The 23033-nt window shown below is 45.1% G+C and overlaps 1 protein-coding gene across 1 annotated transcript; it reads right to left on the bottom strand.

The window, feature by feature from the left end:
- Window positions 1-1775: 1775 nt before the first annotated feature.
- Window positions 1776-21550, bottom strand: LOC132394684 (zinc-binding protein A33-like). The gene is made up of 6 exons (XM_059971054.1): window positions 21127-21550; window positions 20953-21048; window positions 20301-20534; window positions 18771-18793; window positions 18556-18674; window positions 1776-2359 (listed from the first exon to the last, which is right to left on the bottom strand). Exons 1-6 carry the CDS (start codon window positions 21535-21537, stop codon window positions 1827-1829), a joined length of 1416 nt encoding a protein of 471 aa, XP_059827037.1. The 5' UTR covers window positions 21538-21550; the 3' UTR covers window positions 1776-1826.
- Between the last annotated feature and the right edge of the window lie 1483 nt (window positions 21551-23033).

The following is a 23033-nucleotide window of genomic DNA, read 5'->3' as shown; positions in this document are numbered from 1 at the left end:
GGGGATGTCAGCAGAGCAGCAATGGCGTTTGATTCTGGGGAAAAATGAGGAAGGTGCAGGACGTGAGTATTCCAAAAATGAATAAATACTCAAATAGTAAAATAGTACAACCATGGCTGACAGGGGAAGTCAAAGCCATTGTAAAAGCAAAAGAAAGGGCACACAAGAAAGCAAAAATTAGTGGGAAGATGGAGGATCGGTAAGTTTTCAAAAATACCTACAGAGAGTAAGTAAAAAAATCATTAGAAGGGAAAAGATGAAATATGAAAGCAAGCTAGAAAATAATATCAAAATAGATATTAAATGTTTTTTCAAGTATGTTAAAAACAAAAGAGAAATGAGAGTGGATATAGGACCACTAGAAAGTGAGGCAGGAGAAATACTAATGGGGACAAGGAGATGGCTGATGAAGTAAATGACTATTTTGCATCCGTCTTCACTGTGGAAGACACTCGCAGTATGCCTGATGTTGCAGTGTGTGAAGGAAGAGAATTGTGTGCAGTTTCTGCTACAAGAGAGAAGGTGCTCAAAAAAGCTGAAAGACCTAAGGGTACATAAGTCACCCAGATGATGAGCTGCACCCTTGGGTTCTGAAAGAGGTCACATTACAGATTGTGGTGGCATTAAAAATGACCTCTCAGAAATCATTGGTGCCAGAGGACTGGAAAATTGCAAATGTCACTCCTCTCTTTAAGAACGGAGGAAAGTAGCAGAAAGGAAATTATAGACCTGTAAGCCTGACCTCAGTGTTTGGGAAGACGTTTGAGTCAATTGTTAAGGATGAGGTGATGGAGTACTTGGTGACACAGGACGAGATAGGACCAAGTCAGCATGGTTTCCTTCAGGGAAAATCCTGCCTGGCGAACCTGTTGGAATTCTTTGAGATTTCAAGTAGGATAGATAAAGGGGATGCAGTGCACATTGTATATTTGGACTTTGACAAGGAGCCACACATGAGGCTGCCTACCAAGTTAAGAGCCCATGGTATTACAGAAAAGTTACTAACATGGGCTTATGGTTAGAACATTGGCTGATTGGTAGGAGGCTGCAAGTGAGAAGAAAAGGATCCTTTTCTGCTTGGCTGCCAGTGACTAGTGGTGTTCCACAGGGTCGGTGTTGGGACCACTTATTTTTATGCTGTGTATCAATGATCTAGATGGTGGAATAAGTGGCTTTGTTGCCAAGTTTGCAGATAATATGAAGATTGGTGGAGGGGCAGGTAGTGTTGAGGAAACAGGTAGGATGCTGAAGGAATTAGACAGTTTACAAGAATGGGGAAGAAAATGGCAAATTAAATATAATGTTGGAAAATATCTGGTACTGCACTTTGGTAGTAATAGAAATAAACGTGCAGACTATTTTCTAAATCATCAGCTCTTTATCACTGACGCCTCTCACCTCGCAGTATCTGACACATTTCCACACTCCACCCCATTCCTCATCTACCTATCACACCCTCACCTGCCCATATCCCTCCATAGATGTTACCGGACACGCTGGGAGATCCCGGCGCTTTGTGCGTAACCACCACTACATGTCCCGTGTTACCAAGATTCACCCTGACCTCACTCTCCCAGTCAGCACCACCACCACTTGCCCCAGTTACCCTGTCAGTCCCGGTGGACTTTAGCACCCGGGGGAGCCGGGGAGCTCAGGACCCGCCGCCCACGGCTGCTGCTGAATCCGCAGTGTTTCTGTTCCGTTGATGGATGCGGTGAACGAGTTAGTTAATGGACCGATGATTCTCACATCATGTTTATTTCACTCTCTGCATATTTATATTTACACTGAATTACTCCTGACACCGGTCCCGGGACCCGACCCGTTTACAGACACGGAGCGGAACCGGAGCAGATTCTCAGCCACTCTTTCTTATTTCCAGTCCAGAAGAAAGGATAAAGTTTCTCCGTGAATTTACTCCCAGTGAAGGTGTGGAGGTGGGAGTTGGTCTCCGCGTTGTAAAATGAGACTGTCCCAGATTCGTAACGGAGATAAACTCCCACCCTCCCGGGGATGGGACCAGCAGGGAGACGGGACACAGGGCAGGTGAGAACCCACATCTCGCCATCATCCCGCGCGATGGTCCAGAATCCGGCCTCCGGACTCGCTCTGACACCTCCCTTCCTCTCCACAGACTCTGCGGCGACTCCCAGCCTCCAGCGCCGATTCCCCGTCACCTCCACCTCCCAGTAATGTCTCCCTGATGTGAATCCCTCCGATCCCAGCACACAAAGCCAGGCTGTGAACCTCTTCCCGGTGTCAGGGAGATCCCTCCGGGTCTCGATGTATCTCACACTCTTCCGATCCTCAGACACCTCAAGCCGCGGATGCACCGTTTCCACATCCAGAGTCACAGAGACTGGGGAGAGAAGCAGAGAATTAGAGAGTCCCCGGGGATTGGGGGCTGACACGGGCAGCGCGGCCCCGGGGATAGACAATAGACAATAGGTGCAGAAGTAGACCATTCAGCCCTTCGAGTCTGCACCGCTATTCTGAGATCATGACTGATCATTCACTATCAATACCCAGTCCCATATCCCTTGATTCCCCTATCGATCAGATATCTATCTAGCTCCTTCATGAAAGCATCCAGAGAATTGGCCTCCACCGTCTTCCGAGGCAGTGCATTCCACAGCTCCACAACTCTCTGGGAGAAGAAGCTCTTCCTCAACTCTGTTTTAAATAACTGACCTCTTATTCTCAATCCATGCCCTCTAGTACTGGACTCTCCCAACATCTGGAACATATTTCCTGCCTCAATCCTATCAAATCCTTTAATTATCTTAAACGTTTCAATCAGATCCCCTCTCAATCTCCTCAATTCCAGCGTGTACAAGCCCAATCAATCTCTCTGCGTAAGACAGCCCTGCCATCCCAGGAATCAACCTAGTGAATCTACGCTGCACTTCCTCAATTGCCAGAATGTCCTTCCTTAAACCTGGAGACCAAAACTGTACACAATATTCCAGGTGTGGTCTCACCAGGGCCCTGTACAAATGCAAAAGGACATCTTTGCTCTTGTATTCAATTCCCCTTGTAACAAAGGCCAACATTCCATTTGCCCTCTTCACTGCCTGTTGCACTTGCTCATTCACCTTCATTGACTGGTGAACAAGGACTCCTAGGTCTCTTTGCATTTCTCCCTTACCTAACTCTACACCGTTCAGACAATACTCTGCCCTCTTGTTCCTGCTTCCAAAGTGGATAACTTCACATTTATTCACATTGAATGACATCTTCCAAGTATCTGCCCACTCACCCAGCCTATCCAAGTCTCCCTGTATTCTCCTAACATCCTCTTCGTATGTCACACTGCCACCTAGTTTAGTATCGTCAGCAAACTTGCTGATATAGTTTTCAATGTCCTCATCTAAATCGTTGACATAAATTGTAAAGAGCTGTGGTCCCAATACAGAGCCCTGTGGTACCCCACTAGTCACCTCCAGCCAGTCCGAGAAACACCCATTCACTGCTACCCTTTGCTTTCTATCTGCCAACCAGTTTTCTACCCATGTTGAAACCCTGCCCCCAATGCCATGAGCTGTGATTTTACTCACCAATCTCCTATGTGGCACCTTATCGAATGCCTTCTGAAAATCTAGGTACACAACATCCATTGGCTTACCCTCGTCTAACATCCTTGTTACACCCTCAAAAAACTCCAACAGATTAGTCAAGCATGATTTGCCTTCGGTAAATCCATGCTGGCTCGGCCTAATCCTATTTCTGCCATCAAGATGTGCCACTATTTCATCCTTAATAATGGACTCAAGCATCTTCCCCACGACTGACGTTAGGCTAACAGGGCAATAGTTCTCCGTTTTCTCCTTCCCTCCCTTCTTGAAAAGTGGGATAACATTAGCCACTCTCCAATCTTCAGGAACTGATCCTGAATCTAAGGAACATTGGAAAATGATTACCAATGCATCCGCAATTTCCTGAGCCACCTCTTTTAGAACCCTCGGATGCAGACAGTCTGGACCCGGGGATTTATTAGCCTTCAGTCCTACCAGTCTACTCATCACAGTTTCTTTCCTAATGTCAATCTGTCTCAATTCCTCTGATATCTTATGACTCTGGCACATCCATACATCTGGGAGATTGCTTGTGTCCTCCCTGGTGAAGACAGATCTAAAGTACACATTAAATTCTGTTGCCATTTCCCTGTTTCCCATAACAATTTCTCCCAATTCATTCTTCAAGGGGCCAGCATGGTTCTTAACTATCTTCTTTCTCTTCACATAGCTAAAAAAGCTTTTGCTATCCCCTTTTATATTCCTGGCTAGACTGAGCTCATACCTGATTTTTTCTCTTCGTATTGCTTTTTTAGTTAAGATCTGCTGTTCCTTAAAACTTTCCCAATCATCTGTATTCACACTCATCTTAGCCCTGTCATACTTCTTTTTCTTTAATGCTATACAATCTCTGACTTCCTTTGTCAACCACTGTGGCCCCTTCCCCCTCTTTGAATCCTTCCTTCTCATTGGAATGAACTGCTTTTGCATCTTTTGTATTATGCCCAAGAATATCTGCCACTGCTGATCCACTGTCTTTCCTGCCAGGGCATCCGCCCATTTAAATTTGGCCAGCTCTTCCCTCATGGCTCCGTAGTCTCCTTTATTTAATTGCAACACTGACACCTCTGATCTGCCCTTATCCCTCTCAAATTATAGATAAAAACTTATCATGTTATGATCACTACTTCCTAATGGCTGCTTTACTTCAAGATCACTTATCAATTCCTGTTCATTACACATCACCAAGTCCAAAATAGCCTCGTTCCTGGTTGGCTCAAGCACAAGCTGTTCCAAAAATACATCCCTTAGACTCTCCACAAACTCCCTATCCTGGTGTCCAGCGCCTACCTGATTCTCCCAGTTCACCTGCATGTTGAAATCTCCCATAACGACTGCATTACCTTTAGTACATGCCAATGTTAACTCCCTAATCAACTTGTACCCAATATCCACGCTACTGTTTGGGGGCCTGTACACAACACCCATTAGGGTCTTTTTACCCTTACTGTTCCTCAGCTCAATCCACACAGACTCTACTTCCCCTGTTCCCAAGTCACCTCTTGCTAAGGACTGAATCTCATTCCTCACCAACAGGGCCACACCACCCCCTCTTCCCATATTTCTGTCTCTACGATAGCACGTATACCCTGGTACACTCAATTCCCAGGCCTGATCCCCTTGCAGCCATGTCTCCGTTATCCCAACAATACCGTAGTTCCCCATTTTCATCTGAGCTTCAAGCTCATCTGCCTTATTTCTGACACTACTCGCATTCAAGTATAGTATTCTTAGCCCATTCCTCCTCTCTTTGCTTAAAACACTGTCTATTGTACCTAACCCAGCTCCTTGAACTTCCATCGGGCTAATTGCACCTTGAATTTTGATGACCTTCTCAAGATCACCCAAACCTTCTACACATTTAACCCCATGCTCCTTCTGACCAACCCTCTGGATCTGGATCCCTGCCCCCTGCACATCTAGTTTAAACCCCCCGAGCAGCACTGAGGGATCGGTGGGAGACTCGGGCAGCGCAATCCCGAGACCGGGGGAGACTCGGGCAGCGCGGCCCCGAGAACAGGGTGGGGGGGGGGAGAGACTCGGGCAGCGCGGACCCGGGATCGGGGGGAGACTCGGGCAGCGCGGCCCCTGGACCGGGGGAGAGGCCGCTGGGCCTCAGGTTCAGTCGGGTGGGCGACAGGACACTTTCCCGGGAATTCCCAAGGTTTTTCCTGATCAACACACACAAAATTCTGGAGGATCTCAGTGGGTCAAGCAGCATTTCTTAGGGGAGGTATACAGTCGATATTTCAAGCCGAGATCTTTCCTCAAAAATGGAAAGAAAGACGGGAGACGGATGTGAGGAAGGGGTGGAGCAACAACTGGATGAGGATGAGATGAGTAAACATTGGAGGCATTTAAAATGGAGGTAAGGCCAAATTCATTCGTGCTGACCAACTCATTTTAATCATCTAGTTCCATTTGCCCAGTACTCCTTTTAACCTTTCCTACCTATGTAGCTATCCAAACAACACTCACAAAACGCTGGAGGAAATCCGCAGTCCAGGCAGCATCGATGGAAAAAAGTAAAGTCGACGTTTTGGGCCGAAACCCTTCATCAGAACAGGAGAAAAAAACCTGAAGAGTACATTTAAAAGGTGGGGTGGGGAGGGAGAGAGAAACATGTGGTGATAGGTGCAACCTGGAGGGGGAGGGATGAAGTAATGAGCTGGGTAGTTGATTGGTAAGATGAGCTCAGAGAGGGAAAAGGGGATGGGAAATGGAGAAGGGGGGCAGTTTGGGGACATTACGGGAAGTTTAAAAATGATGTCCTTGCCCTCAGGTTGGAGGCTCCCCAAACAGAATATAAGGTGGATAAACTGTCTCTGGAGATAAAGACAGCGAGAGCAAGAAAGGGAAGTGTGGTGTCGGAAATGGACCAGGTACACTTGAGGACAGGGTGGAAGTTGGAGGCAAAGTGGATGAAGTCGACGAGTTCAGCATCGGTGCAGGAAACAGCACCATTGTCGTCATCAACGTAGTGCAGGAAAAGTGTGGGTGGTCACCAGTGTGGGCTTGGAACATAGACTGTTCCATGTAGCCGACAAACAGGCAGGCATAGCCGGGACCCACGTGAGTGCCCATGACTACACATTTTGTCTAAAGTGGGGCGGGGAGCCAAAGGAGAAATTATTGAGAGAGAGGACAAGTTCCGCTAAGCAGAGGAGAGTAGTGGTGGAGGGGAACTGGTTAGTTCCGGGGTCCAGAAAAAAAAACAGTGAGCTTTGAGGCCTTTCCTGTCCTGATGTCTTTTAAATCGCTGTAACCGTACCCACCCATATGGTTTTCCTGGCGCCTCCTGAGCGAATGGAAAAAGTCCCATAATATCGTTCCTTATAACCCAAACCCTCCAGCCCCAGTAACATCCTTGTCAATCTGTTTTATACCCTCTCAGTTTAATGAGACTCTTCCTGTAGATACGTAACCAGAATTGTACAGAGTGATCCAAATATAAAAGTCTGCTGATGGTGGAACTCCAAAACAACACACAACTCTCAAACCGAAACATCAACTCATTTCCATAGATGCTGCCTGACCTACTGAGTTCCTCCAATATTTTGTGTGTGTTGCTTGGATTTCCAGCATCTGCAGATATTTTCTCTTGTTTAGTGTTGTAAAGAAAGCTTTTGGCACATTGGTCTTCATAAATAAAAGTCCGAAGGGGGAGCGGGAGTAAGGGGTGCTCGAGGTCGACAGACGACTGGAGATCAGAGGATCAGCCATTGTAGGTAGGCCGAGACCCTCGGACCTACCTGGACAGTACCTGAGGAGGAAGGTAAAACTGCGCAGGCGTGGGTGACATCAGCGGCGAGCGCGGGCTTTAAAAAGAGGCCCACTTTTAGGAGCGGCCAGCGTCGGTGCGGGCAGCGTGGGCAGAGTGCTGGGCTTTGGCTCAGCGGGCTTCGGCGCAAGGGGACTTCGGTGAGAGGAAATCAATGAGCCTGAGTATGTGTTTGCTGAGGTTAAAAAAAGGTAAGGTCGGTAGGTACTTTTTTCATTTATTCTGACTAATCTGGGATCAAGTAATGGGGGAGACAGTTAGAGCAGTGGTGTGCTCCGTCTGCAGTATGTGGGAGGTCAGGGTCAACACAGTTGTCCCTGATGACCACACCTCCAAAAGGTGCATCCAGCTGCAGCTCCTATCAGACCGAGTTAGGGGATTGGAGCAGGAGCTGGATGAACTACGGATCATTCGGGAGGCAGAGGCAGAGATAGATAAGAGTTATCGGGAGGCAGTCACCCCGAAAAGACAGGTGGTAGGCAAATGGGTGACAGTCAAGAAAGGCAAGGGGAGCAGACAGAGAGAGCAGAGTACCCCTGTGACCGTTCCCATCAACAATAAGTATACTGTTTTGGGTACTGTTGGTGGGGATGACCTACCAGGAACAAGTTGCAGTGGTCCTGTCTCTGGCACTGAGGTTGGACCCTCGACTAGGAAGGGGAGGAGGGAAGAGAAGAGAGCGGTAGTGATAGGGGATTCTATAGTCAGGGGGGCAGATAGGAGATTTTGTGGGGAAGATCGGGATTCTCAAATGGTATGTTGCCTCCCTGGTGCCGGGGTCCGGGACATCTCAGATCGGGTGCGGGTTATTCTCGAGAGGGAGGGCAAGAACCCAAATGTTGTGGTCCATGTAGGGACCAACGACGTGGGTAGGATGAGTGAGGGGGTCCTGCGTAGGGAGTTAGGTGCGGAGCTGAAGGGCAGGACCTCCAGGGTAACAATCTCAGGATTGCTACCTGTGTCACATGCGAGTGAGGCAAGGAACAGAAGGATTATACAGATTAATACGTGGCTGAGAGGATGGTGCAGGACGGAGGGCTTCAGGTTTTAGATAATTGGGCTTTGTTCAAGAGAAGTTGGGATCTGTTCCGACGGGACGGTTTACACCTGAATTGGAGTGGTACTAACATTCTTGCAGGAAAGTTCGCTAGTGCGTCTCGGGGGGTTTAAATTAAATTTTCAGGGGGCAGGGATCCCGAATAGGACAGGTGGGAACTACACGGTTCTGGAATATTAAGTGTGTAGTAGAGAAAGGTGAGGCGGAACAAGTGATAAGGAGGACAGATGTACAGAGAGATGGTCTGATGGGACATGGTTAAATACGCAGAAAGAATAAGTAAGTTCAGGAAGGACAACAAAATTCAAGGGGCGTATAGCCGGATGGGAGTTCAGGGAGCTGGGTTAATCAAAATAGGCAGCGATTCAAACAGAGAGAGGAGAAATGGGTTAAAAATTCTATATCAGAATGCACGAAGTGTCGGGAATAAGGCAGATGAGCTTGAAGCTCAGGTGCGAATGGGTAAATATGATGTTGCTGGGATAACGGAGACATGACTGCAGGGAGATCAGACCTGGGAAATGAATGTACAAGGGTATACGTGCTATCGTAGGGACAGAAATGTGGGCAGAGGGGGTGGAGTGTCCCGGTTGGTGAGGAATGAGATTCAGTCCTTTGCAAGGGGGGACATAGGATCAGGAGAAGTAGAGTCTGTGTGGATAGAACTGAGCAACAGTAAGGGCAAAAAGACCCTAATGGGTGTTGTCTGCAGGCCACCAAACAGTAGAATGGATATTGGGTGCAAGTTGAATAGGGAGTTAACATTGGTATGTGGCAAAGGTAATGTCTCAGTAGTTATGGGGGATTTCAACATGCAGGTGAACTGGGAGAATCAGTTTGGTGCTGGACCCCAGGATAGGGAGTTTGTAGAGTGCCTACGGGATGCATTCTTGGAACAGCTTGTACGAGAGCCGACTAGGGACAAGGCTATTCTGGATTTAGTCATGTGTAATGAACAGGATTTGATAAGCAATCTTGAAATAAAGGAGCCATTACGAGGTAGTGACCATAGTATGATGTTTTTATCTGCAATTTGAGAAGGATAAGGGCAGATTGGAGGTGTCAGTGTTGCAGTTGAACAGGGGAGACTATGGAGCCATGAGGGAGGAGCTGGCCAAAGTTAACTGGATGGATATCCCAGCAGAAAAGACAGTGAAACGGCAATGGCAGGTATTCTTGGGAATAATGCACAAGGTGCAAAATCAGTTCATCCCACGGAGAAGGAAGGATTCAAAGGGGGGAAACGGGCCACAGTGGTTGACAAAGGAAGTCAGAGATTGCATAGGATTAAAATAAAGGAAGTATGACAGAGCTAATGTGAGTGGGAGGACAGATGATTGGGAAGTTTGTAAGGAACAACAGAACTGAACTAAAAAGACAATAAAGGGAGAAAAAATGAGGTACGAATGCAAGCTAGCCAGGAATATAAAGGAGGATAGCAAAAGCTTTTTTAGGTATGTGAAGACAAAGAAGATAGTTAGGAACAATGTTGGGCCCTTGAAGAATGAATTGGGTGAAATTGTTACGGGAAACAGAGAAATGGCAGAAGAATTTAATAAGTACTTTAGATCTGTCTTCACCAGGGAAGACACAAGCAATCTCCCAGATATATGGATGGGCCAAGGACGTAGGGTACCAGAGGAAATGAAACAGATTGACATTAGGAAGGAAACAGTGATGAGTAGACTGATGGGACTGAAGGGTGACAAATCCCCAGGTCCAGATGGGCTGCATCCTAGGGTACTAAAGGAGGCGCCTCTGGAAATTACGGATGTATTGGTAAACATTTTCCAATGTTCCTTAGATTCAGGATCAATTCCTGAGGATTGGAGAATGGCTAATGTTATCCCACTTTTTAAGAAAGGAGGGAGGGAGAAAACAGAGAACTATCGTCCTGTTAGCCTAACATCAGTAGTGGGGAAGATGCTAGAGTCCATTATTAAAGATGAAATAGTGGCAGAATAGCAGTGATAGGATTGGGACGAGCCAGCTTGGATTTACCAAGGGCAAATCATGCTTGGCTAATCTATTGGAGTTTTTCGAGGATGTAACCAGGAAGTTAGACAAGGGAGATCCAGTGGATGTAGTGTACCTCGATTTTCAGAAGGCATTTGATAAGGTCCCACATAGGACATTGGTGAGTAAAATCAGAGCTCATGGCATTGGGGGGAAGATATTGACATGGATGGAAAACTGTTTGGCAAATATAAAGCAAAGGGTAACTGTGAATGGGTGTTTCTCGGAATGGCAGGTGGTGACTAGTGGGGTGCCACAGGGCTCGGTATTGGGACCACGGCTGTTTATGATTTACATCAGCTACTTAGATGAAGGCATTGAGTATAACATCAGCAAATTTGCTGTTGATACTGATGCACCATCAGTAACTCACTCTGAGACGAAAGGCGAGATATCGGCTTTTATTGACTGGAAGAAGGAACAAGCAGTGAGTGACCACCATACTACATCCTGGAGACTGAGAGGCCGGGCTCCGGCCTCAATCGCCTTTATACCGGGGTCTGTGGGAGGAGCCACAGGAGCAGTCAGCAGGGGGCGTGTCCAGTCAGATATATGTAGTTCACCACAGATACTAAGCTGGGTGTCAGTGTGACATGTGCTGAGAATGTTAGGAGATTTCAGGGTGACTTGGATAGGCTGAGTGAGTGGGCATATACTTGGCAGATGACGTTTAATGTGAATAAGTGTGAGGTTATCCACTTTGGGAGCAAGAACAGGAAGGCAGATTATTATCTGAATGGTATAGAGTTGGGTAAGGGAGAAATACAAAGAGATCTAGGAGTCCTTGTTCATCAGTCACTGAAGGTGAATGAGCAAGTGCAGCAGGCAGTGAAGAAGGCTAATGGAATGTTGGCCTTTATTACAAAGGGAATTGAGTACAAGAGCAGGGAAATCCTTTTGCATTTGTACAGGGCCCTGGTGAGACCACACCTGGAGTATTGTGTACAGTTTTGGTCTCCAGGGTTAAGGAAGGACATCCTGGCTATAGAGGAAGTGCAGTGTAGATTCATAAGGTTAATTTCTGGGATGTCCGGGCTGTCTTACACAGAGAGGTTAGAGAGACTGGGCTTGTACACGCTGGAATTAAGGAGCTTGAGAGGGAATCTGATTGCAACATATAAGATTATTAAGGGATTGGACAAGATAGAGGCAGGAAATAAGTTCCAGATGCTGGGAGAGTCCAGTACCAGAGAGTATAGTTTGAGAATAAGGGGTAGGTAATTTAGGACAGAGTTCAGGAAAATCATCTTCTCCTAGGGAGTTGTGGGGGTCTGGAATGCACTGCCTCGGAAGGCAGTGGAGGCCAATTCTCTGGATGCTTTCAAGAAGGAGCTAGATAGGTATCTTATGAATAGGGGAATCAAGGGATATGGGGACAAGGCAAGAACCGGGTATTGATAGTAGATGATAGCCATGATCTCGGAATGGCGGTGCAGAATCGAAGGGCCGAATGGTCTACTTCTGCACCTATTGTCTATTGAGTACAGCAGTTAGGTTGGAGTTGGTGTTTGGATATTGTGTGCAGTTTTGAATACAAGAGATGGATGTTATGCTGAAGTTGTATGAGATGTTTATGAGGCATAATTTGGAATGTTGTGGGCAGTTTTGGTCACCTACCTACAGGAAATATGTAAATAAGGATGAAAGGGAACAGAGAATATCTACAGGGATGTTGCTCAGACTGGAGGCTCTGAGTTATAAGGAAAGATTGAACAGGTTCGGATATTATTCCTCTAAGCTAAAAGACCGAGGGGAGGTGTGAGAGGTACAGTATACAAAATTGTGAGCAGAGTAAATGCAAGCTGGCTTTTCCCACGGAGGTTGGGTGGGACTACAACTAGAGGTCATGTGTGAGGGTGAAAGGTGAAAAGTTTAAGGGGAACATGAGGGGAAATTTCTTCAGTCAGAGGGTTGTGACAGTGTGGAATGAGCTGCCAGTGCAAGTGATACATGCAAACTTGGTTTCAATGTTTAAGAGAGGTTTGGACAGATACATGGATCGCAGAGGTGTGGACGGCTATGGTAGCAGTGAAGACTGAAGGGAGTAGGCAGCTTAAATGATTCAGCATGAACTAGATGGGCCAAAGGGCCTGGTTCTGTGCTATACTTTTCTATCACTCTATGACTCTAGTACAAAGACCAAGTAGTTGGGAGATTAACTGGTCAATGTAAAATGTCCTGTGGTTAGACTAGTGTTGAACAGCTAGTGTTGCTGGGTGGAGCGGGTCATTGGTCTGGGTTGGCCTGTTTCACACTGTCTCTAACTAAATAAATAATCTCTTCACTGTCCATGAAACCACCAATTTTAGAGTCCTTCACGAACCTACTAAACACGTCACCTACATTCTCTCCAAATCATTCATATGAATGATGAAAAACAGTGGACCCAGCACCGATCCCTGCAGCACAACCACTGGACACAGGACTCCACCCAGACAACTCTGCATCCTATTCCAGATCGTACTGTATCCCATGTGATCTAACTCTCTGCTACCATGTCAAATCCCTCACTAAACTCCATGGAGACTATGTCTACTGCACTTTCATCAGCTGTAATTTATTTATTGAGATACGGCACGGAATAGGCCCTTCCGGCCCTTTGACCCCCACCACCCAGAAACCCCTGATTTAATCCGAGCCTGACCATGGGACAAGTTACAATAACCCCCACCACCCAGCCACCCCGATTTAATCCGAGTCTGACCATGGGACAAGTTACAATGACCCCCACCACCCAGCATCCCCTGTTTTAATCCGAGCCTGACCATGGGACAAGTTATAATGACCCCCACCACCCAGCAACACCTGATTTAATCCTAGACTAAGAACTGGGTAATTGTGGGAAGAACGGGAGAACCTGAAGGAAACCCCACAGTTATGGGAGAACGTACAGCCAGTGACGGGACATGAACCCAGGCCACTGGTACTGTAAAGCGTTGTGCCAACCACGATGCTACCGTACCATCCATGCAGAAAACCAAGCTGGGTCTCCCTGATTAGTCCTCGCCTAATCTGCATTCAAATGAATGTAGATCCTTTCTCTCGGAATCCCATCCATTAATGTATCCTCCACTAACGTTAGGCTCACCGGTCTGTAATTCCCATGCTTTTACTGACAGCCTAGCTTCTTTTTTTTTAAATTATATTTTTATTGAAATTCAATTGATTACATGGAAAGAACAGAATAATAACAGCCCTCCCCTTCCCCCCATAACATATTCCTGCCGGAAAAAAAGAGAAAGAAAGAATAAGAGAAGAAAGAAAAACTGCCTGGATATCGGAAGGTCTCCACATGCTCCATGGAATTCAAAATAAGTTTAATATCTGTATTTATTGCTTTTCCCAAAGGGCCAACATCTTTATCTTCGGAACACCTCTATATACCATCCTATCTTTTGTAAATAAGGGCGCCAAGTAATCAGAAATGAGTCATATTTATCCTTTAAATTATAAGAAATTTTTTCAAGTGGAATACAATTAAAAATTTCATTATTCCAACGGTCCATAGTTAAGTATGAATCCGATTTCCAAGTAACTGCAATAGCTTTTTTGGCTACTGCCAATGCAATTTTTATAAATTCTTTCTGATATTTGTTCAATTTAACTTACGGTTTTATCCCTTCATGTCACCTAGTAAAAATAATATTGGGTTATGTGGAAGTTGTATTCCAATAACTTGTTCCAATAAAACTCTTAAATTTATCCAAAAAGTTGAATTTTAGAACAAGACCAAGTAGAATATAAGAAAGTACCAAATTCTTGATGACATCGAAAACATTCATCAGATAAATTTGGGTTTAATCTATTTATTGTTGTGGTGTAATATATAATTTATTTAAAAAATTATATTGCACTAATCTAAGTCGGACATTTATTGTATTTGTCATACTGTCAAGACATAGTCTTGACCAACTTGTTTCACCAATTTTAATATTCAAATCTGATTCCCATTTTTGTCTCGACTTATGAATTCCTTGTTTAAGTGTCTGTTTTTGAATCAGATTGTATATAAAAGAAGTATTTTTTTAAATTTTTCCTTTTTGAATTAAAGTTTCAATTTCATTTGGTTCTGGCAATAACATTGTTTGACCGAGTTTATCTCTTAAGTAAGCCCTTAATTGAAAATAACAAAAAAGTGTTATTTGATATTTTATATTTATTCTTTAATTGTTCAAATAACATTAATATACCTCCTTCATAACAGTCTCCTATACATCTAATCCCTTTTTGGTACCAATTATATAAAAGTTGATTATTCATTGTAAAAGGAATAAGTCTATATTGAATCAAAGGTCACTTTGCTAATAAAGATTTCTTTATCTCATCATCAACATTTATCTTATTCCATAAATCAATCAACTGTTTTAATATAAGGGATTCTTTCTTTTCCCGTATCCATTTATATATAAGATCTTCTGATATATTTTCTCCTATCAAATATAACTCTATTCTAATCCATGCCAGTTTTTCTTCATCAAAAAAAGATGCAATAAATCTAAGTTGATTTGCTTTATAATAATTCTTGAAGTTTGGAAGTTGTAACCCTCCTAAATCATGTTTCCATGTCAATTTTTCCAACGATATTCTTGACATCTTACCTTTCCAATTTTCTCACATATTTATTTAACTCTTGAAAAAAACAGTATTGGTAATGTTTGAAATAAGCACTGTAGTCTAGGGAATACATTCATTAACTCTATCCACTTATGTTATTGGTAACATCATCCATTTATCAAGATCTTCTTGAATTTTCTTCAATAATGACAAATAATTTAAGTGATATAAATTCTTTATATCATTATCAACTTTTATACCTAAATACTTTATACCATTTATTGGCCATCTAAATTGAGTTACTAATCGACATTGATTATAATCTCCTTTAGTAAGGGGTAAAATTTCACTTTTATCCTAATTTATTTTGTACCCTGATACTTTCCCATATTCTTCCAAGCCTATCTTCAAAAAATGTTCAACATTAGTATCCCTCCAGACTTCTGGCCCCTCATCCGTAGCTATGGATGACACAGATAACTGGAAAATGGGCTCCACACTTTCCTCCTGAGATTCCCACAATTTCCTGGGATACACTTGATCAGGACCTGGGGATTTATCGACCTTTCTTCATTTTAGGACCTGCAGCACATTTGCTTCTGTAATGTGGTAGAAAATGAGGTCGATCATCTTCTGTAACACGGGGGAATTGAGGGCCCTGTGGAACTGGCACAGAAGAGGAGGAGGCCTGGCTCAGAAAAGTGATGACAGGGAAGATTTTGAAGGATACGGGCCAAATGCCAAGGGGAGATCTGACAGAAATATAAGTTATGAGGACGTAATCTGAGCAGATGGTTGAAATCTTCTCCCCACAGGAGGGGATCAAGTACAAGAGGTCACATGTCTGAGGTGGGAGGAAGGAGTTTAAAGGTGAGTTTACTTGAAGAGTCAGTGGTTGATGTTGGAACTTGCTGGCAGAGGAGGTGATGGAATCAGATACAATCACTGTGTTTAAGAGACACTGAGGCAGACACTTCATAGACAAGGCACAGAAGGAGACTGACCTAATGCCAGCCAATGGAATGAGTGTAGCTGGCTAAATAGGTCAGCACAGAGGTGATGGGTCGAAGGGCACATTTCTGTGTTGTTAGATGATGACTCTATGACTTTAGATGAACTGAATAACTGAGACCCCACAGCCTCCGGTGCAGAGAATTCCAGATAACCCATCCTGAGACAGTGACCCCTGACCCTTGACCCTCGACCCCTCAGTCATGGGAAACATCCTGTCTGTTGGGCCTGGGAAGAGTTTTGTGTTTCCCTGAGATCTCCTCTCATTCTTCTAAACAGGGAACATAGAACATGGAACAGTACAGGAACAGGCCCCTTCATTCAATGTGACAGTGACTGATTGATACTGGCATCAATTCCTCTCCTATACCAGTTCCCCAAACTGTAGTCCCTCGACCTTTAAAAATTGTATCTGACTCCACCTTAAATATATCCAATAATCATGCCTCACATAACCTGCTTGAGGAACTCAGTGTGTCGAGCAGCATCTGTGGGAGGAAAGGGGCTGTCGATGTTTCATGTCAAAACCCGACATCAGGACTGAGAGTGGAGTTCGGAGATGACCAGTATACAGTTCCTCCAGCATTTTGTGTCTGTCGATTTGGATTTCGAGCATCTGCAGCCTTTTGTCCTGTTTATGCCAATGGGAACCATTAGGGGAGAGATGAATGGCAGATGGAACCAGGACCAGATGGGGGAGGGGTAGAAAGCCTGCAGGGAACTGTGTGTGTAGATGGAAACAGAAGGTGAAGGGGGATGAATATGGGTGATAAGGGTCTCCTTTCCCACAAACCCTCTCCGCACAGCCCCTCATTAGGACAGAGGATGAATTTGCAGAGACTCTGGCAGATATATTTGCTTCACATTTCACAAGTTACCATGACCCCCCCCCCCCCCCACCACCCAGCAACTCCTGATTTAATCCGAGCCTGACCATGGGACAAGTTACAATGACCCCCACCACGAGCAACCCCTGATTTAATCCGAGCCTGACAATGGGATAATTGGATTGTGGGAGGAACTGGAGCACATAGAGGAAACCCACACGGTCACGGGGAGAATGTACCAAGGAAGTCCAGTCTATAAGTGGAACGTCAGTGGTGGGAAAGTTTCTGAGAGACAGGATCGAACAACATTTGGAAAGACAAGGACTGATCAGGGACAGTCAGCACGGTGTTGTGCATGGAAAATCACGTCTCACAAATTCCAGTTTGTCAAAGAGGTGACAGAGAGGATTGACCAGGACAGGGTGTTAGACATTGTCCACATGAACTTCACCAGGGCATTTGATGTTGATCATAGACCACACGTGGAGTATTGTGTGCATTTCTGGGTCCCCGACTCTGGGAAGGATGTCACTACAGGAGGATGTTACCAGGACTGGAGGGCCTGGGGTAAAAGGACAGACTGGATAAGCTGGGGGTATTTCCCTGGAGCATTGGAAGTTGAGGGGGGACCCGTTTTCGAGGTATATAAAATCATGAGGGCAGATGTAAGGTGTATACACAGGGTCTTTTCCCCCAGAAGAGCGGAGTCCAAAAGCAGAGGGCAGAGACTGAAGAGAAAGTTTTTCAAGGAATCTGCAGGGCAACTTTCTCATTGTGAGGGATGTGGGTACATGTGAAATTTGCTGCCAGAGGAAGTCTTAGAAAGAGGTATAATTAAAGTATTTTGAAATAAATTTAGACATGTACATGGATAGGAGATGGTTAAAGGAAAATGGGACAATCACATGGAAATGTGTCAGTGTCCCACTCTGATGATGTGTTTGGATATGTGTCATTATGGCTGTGTGTGCGTGTGTCAGTTGTGCTAAATATCAGTGAGTGTGTGTTCACATTGAAGGTGAGGGTCACATTGAAGTATTGTATGTGACAGTGTGTCTTCTCATGTCCAGTGTGTGTTGGCAATGTGTGACACGTGTGTGAATTGTTCAAGTGAAAATCATTCACTGTGTCTGAAGAGAGAATAGTTTCCATGTCACTGAGGGGACGAACAATGTGCAATGTTGAGCCTCTGACTACAGTCTATCAATAGTCCTTGTGCATGTGTGTGAGGGAGATTTGCCAGGCTGGTTACATGATCTTCTCCCGTCGTTCACCGAGATCAATGCTGATTGGTGTGTCTGGGTTCAGCCTGACGCGGTCACGGACAGGTCAGACAGGGGGAGGGGCTCGAAGGACTGGTGTATTATTCTGACAATCTCTGTCACCACAGTGAAACCAGATTTTATCCCCTTTAATGTCATTAATGGAATATTAATTCCAGAGCTACTGTGGCAGGATTCAAGCACATGCATTGACATATTTTTCCAGTATGAATGGGATCAGATGCAGTGGTTCATCTGACAGTCCCGTGAATTGGTTATATTTTGCCCCAGTGTTGGTGTGTTCAGGGGTCTGACATCGCCAGATGATCATGTGACAGTGATGCCTCCCTGCCGGTGGGGTTGGTGCCAGAACAAACCACTTCCCCTTCAGCCTATTATTATAGCCAAATGTTGTGTCCAATCATTAATTAATTGCGTCTGAAACAAGAACAAATGAATCTGTATGTTTTACCTCGCTTAATGCCATTAAGTGCTTCTCCCAATGCTGTGTCGAACAAATAGGGGTGATAGAATTTTCCAGCCAGTAGGGCACCGTCTGTCACTGACAATGTCTGGGCATCATCACAGCTCCTGTAAATATTATACAGCTGGTTATAAACTGAGCATCAGCGATATTTGAACTATTTTACAAATCCATACAGAGTTTCAGTAAAAACCATGTCCTACCTTCTCTTCCGATGAGCTCCCTCCTGAAATAAATCAAACACAGATCTCAGCTGACTGACACTGACCATCGGCGTCCCAATAACAGGAATCTGAGACAGGTTATTAAAAGCTGCCGGGAGCTTAGGAGGACGATGGCGTCTAATGGCGACTGCTTTGCTAGAGTCTTCGGAAACAGCTCTATTTCTATCTTTAGTATCTCTATTCTTCCCTTTCAGGGTTCTTTTGAAGACCCTGACCTGGAGTTACACACTGCCTTCGGTTCTTTGTGGGAATGAGACCCACTCTCGGGGTCTCACAACTGGCCACTGTTTGATATATCGAGGACGCGGCCTAGAAGACTAACACACCTTCAGAGTTCCAGGATTTTGTGGCTCTGGAGGTGGGTGGACTCGAGGTCGGTGCCTCTGCTGAGAATTGTGGGTGTGTCGTGAGAGATGGAGGATCGAAGACAACAAGCTGCTGTTGGCTGTGTGACCCGAGACCCGAGTTGGTTTGGAACAGAGCTTGAGAAAGACAATGCAACAGACTTTCAACAATGTAAATCAGTCTGTTGTTTGTTATGCGTCCCCTCTCGCTGTGAAACGGGTCACCTCTTCTTCCCTTTTTTAGGGAGAGAGAGCCTGTGTTATGTTGAATTACCGGGTGAACGAGTAGTCTTTGGGCTACTGCAAGTCTGCGTCTTTATTGATGCTTTGCTGCATGTTTGAGTGCTCGGTCGAGGGTGCTAATGTTTTTTTCCTGGTGGGGGAGACGGGTCGTTGCCTTGCCGCTGATTATGTGTGGGAGGGGGATCTGGGGAAGCTTCGGGGTTTTAACATTTAATTCATTCATTCTTTGGGGCAATCCTTCATTTTCATGGATGTTCATGTCGAAAAAGAATTTCAGGATGTATATTGTACACATTTCTCTGACTTTAAATGTACCTTTGGAACTTTGAAAACTCCCACTAAACTCATTCCTACTGACACACACGGAGAAAGTACAAGGATTGTTTATTAAATTTATAGCATAACTGAGAGATGGAACTTACAGGAGAGACTGGACAGGTTGTGTATTTTTATCTGGATACGATGTCAGGGAGGATCAGATGGAGGAATTTAACATTCTGAATCGATTTGATGGGGTGGGAATGGAGAAAATATTTCCATTTTTATGAGATAAGAAGTCAAAGATAAGACATCATTTGGTTGTGAATAAATCCCACAAGAAATGCGGTGAAGAGAATATCAGAAATACACTCAAAGCCTTTGACTGTAACTGGTTGTTACTCTGAGTCTCAGGGGATATTATACGTGGGAATCACAGAAACGACCACCAGCTCAGGGCTCTGATCAGAGTAACTCATTCCCGAGAAGGTTGCAGACTGTCCTGTGATGTACAGATGTTGTGGGAGGCTGGTTTGGGAGAATGACAATTCTGAATAGTCAGGATGTCCACATGGTGGAAATCAGTTTCCAACTACAGTATTTGAGATAAAATGCGTCATTTTGTGTCTGGGCACTTTTACAGAAACAAATTGAAATCTCTCACCATGAGGAGTGTGACATTTTCTTGTTGATCCATTCGTTCCTGTAACTTTGAGATTTCCTCCTGGATAGAATTTAAATTCTCTTGAATCTCTCGAAGATTTTTCTTCATTGGATTCAGAATCCTCTCCTCTTCTTCCTTGAGATCTCGGAGTGCGTGTTGCTCTTTATCAGTGAGAACTCGGCGCAGTTCAGCAAAATGGGATGTGATCTGGGAATGAAGGCTGTGTGATTGTTCCTGTCAATGAAATGAGAGGCTAGTTTAATATCTGAGGCTATTATTTTGTATTTCATTCTGACATGGAAGGTAACCATTCAGCCCATTAACGCCTCTGCTGGTTCTCAGAACAACCCCCTCCATCACATCCCCCCACGTCTCCCTGAAACATATACTCCGTCTCTGACCCACTAACTCCGACCTGATTCACAGACCACCCAACGTCACAAGGTTAATTACAGTCGCCAATTTACCGTTCAACCATGCAATGTCGGCTGAAGGAAAGTACTGGATACAGGGAGAACATGCAAACTCCACGCAGACAGCTCCAGGGGTCAGGATCGATCCCAGGTTACTGGAGCTGCGATCCTCTGCTATTCTGCATTGAATGGAACAAAACTACACAGTGAATTTGTAAATTCTGCTCAGGAAGCCTCACCCGAACTCCAGAAATCTTCTCTTTCTGTTGTTGCTCCATTTTCTCCAAGTCTGATTTCTTTTTAGTGAGAGAGTCTAAGGAAGATTTAACCCGACCCTGGGAATCAGAGAGTGAAGACATTAGACCAAAATATGCAACTAAGTAAACAGCTGATCAAAACCTGGTTAGTTTTACCTTGTAGATTTCAACGGCTTCGTTAACCGGCATGAAGTTGTGAGACTTGTGTTCCCGCGCAGTCGCACAGATCAGGCAGATCAGTGTGTCGTCCGTCTCACAAAACAGCTTCAGTTCTTCCCCATGTTTCTTGCAGTGAATTATCTTTTCCTTCTCTTTCGGATTCAGGTTCAGTTTTCGAGCTTTCTCAGACAGATTTGCCAACACCCGATTGACCTTGAGGGTGCGGTCTGCAAACTCCTCTCTACATTCCGGGCAGGAGATTCTCTCCCCACTTTCCCAACACCGTGTGATGCAGGAGCGGCAGAAGTTGTGTCCACACTCCAGTATAACCGGATTGGTGAAGAAATCCAGGCAGATGGGACAAATAACCTCCTCGGTTAAACTCTCGACCTGTTCTTTCGAAGCCATGCTAACTCCCGGTACTTCCTGGTTCAATGTCCTTTCACTTTCGAGAGCGGCTGAACGCCTGCAGTACAGCGGCTGTCCACCAGGGGCGCTGCAGTCTGGGGAATGAATGTTCCTTTTCAGTGAAGCAGGAATCGTGTTCGTTTCCACAGCAGCGATCAGAAACACATTAAACAAGTCTATCATAGATAAAGCCGGAGAGAAGAGCTTGGTTCAGTCTAGGGCAGAACTGAAGGTGCAAGTCCTGAAGAGAGACACAGAGACTGTAAATGCAGGAATCTGGAAGAAAAAGAGAGCTTCTGGAGAAACTCAGCGGGTCAGACAGCATTTGTGGAGAAAAACAGAGAGGAGAAATTCCGGGTTGAGACAGTCCAGATGAAGGTTCTCGAACTGAATTGTAGGTTGTCCATTTCTCTGCACAGATACTGCCTAACCCTCGGTGTTCCTCAATAGGCTCGGTTTTTTTAATATCGAGCACTAAAGGGAGTCAGACTGAGGTGTAAAATAGGTGATTAATGTGAATTTATAACAACTGTTAATTGTACGGAACACGGGATGTAGAGGGAATCTGCTGTGGGGAGACTGATGCTGTGGCGATGACAAAGATGTGGCTGCAGGAATCACCACAGGACTGGACATTGTACGTCACAGTGTGGGAAACATTCAACTCCTGATTTCCATTTCCCTCTTGACTTCACCACCTACGGCCCGGCTCCAAAGGTCCGGTTTCACTTGTTCTGAACAGGGTCCACGTGAGGAAATGATTTCCTCCCCCCCACCCACTCCGTCTTCTAAAGCCCGTGAGCCCCAGAGAGCAGGAGCACTGGGCTGGAATCTCCACTCACAAACACAAGAGATTCTGCAGATGCTGGAATTCCTGAGCAACACACACAATATATGGAGGAACTCAGCCGGTCAGACAGCATATGAAGAGGAATAAACAGCGTTGAAGGGTCTCGGTCTGAAACGTCGACTGTTATCCTCTCCACAGCTGCTGCCTGACCCCCTGAGTTCCTCCAGTATTTTGAGTGTGTTGCTCTGCAATCTCCACCTCGCTGAGTGTGACAGTCTTCATCAGGCAGCGTCCACAACAGCATCTCGAGGGACAGAGGGACTGGGGGTTGGGTTGTGGGTGTGGGGACCAGTCTCCCACTTAAATACCGTTCAGATGGAACAGCACAGAAAGAACCTGCCAGACAGCAGTGGTGAGTTTCGGGAACAAGTCAGTCTATTCAGACCCTGTTACAATGAACATCGGGGAACACTTCGAGTGTGATCTCAAAGATACTCCACTGAGTCAATAATCGTACGGGTTCCTGTTATACAATGGTGACATTGTGGATTTCACAAAAATTCTGTATTTCTCTGCAGTATTTGATCTCAAATTATTTGTCTGTGGTCTCTCTCTTTCGCACTGACAACCATTTCCCAATGCTCTCTGTAATTCACTGTTTTCATTTCTGACCGTTTTCCTGCCGTGACTCTCCTTATCTGATGAT

The sequence above is a fragment of the Hypanus sabinus genome, chromosome 5, assembly GCF_030144855.1.
Source record: "Hypanus sabinus isolate sHypSab1 chromosome 5, sHypSab1.hap1, whole genome shotgun sequence".
Taxonomy (NCBI): Eukaryota; Metazoa; Chordata; class Chondrichthyes; order Myliobatiformes; family Dasyatidae; genus Hypanus; species Hypanus sabinus.
Note: the sequence above shows the minus strand (reverse complement) of the source record. Positions and strands in the feature narration are given on the sequence as shown.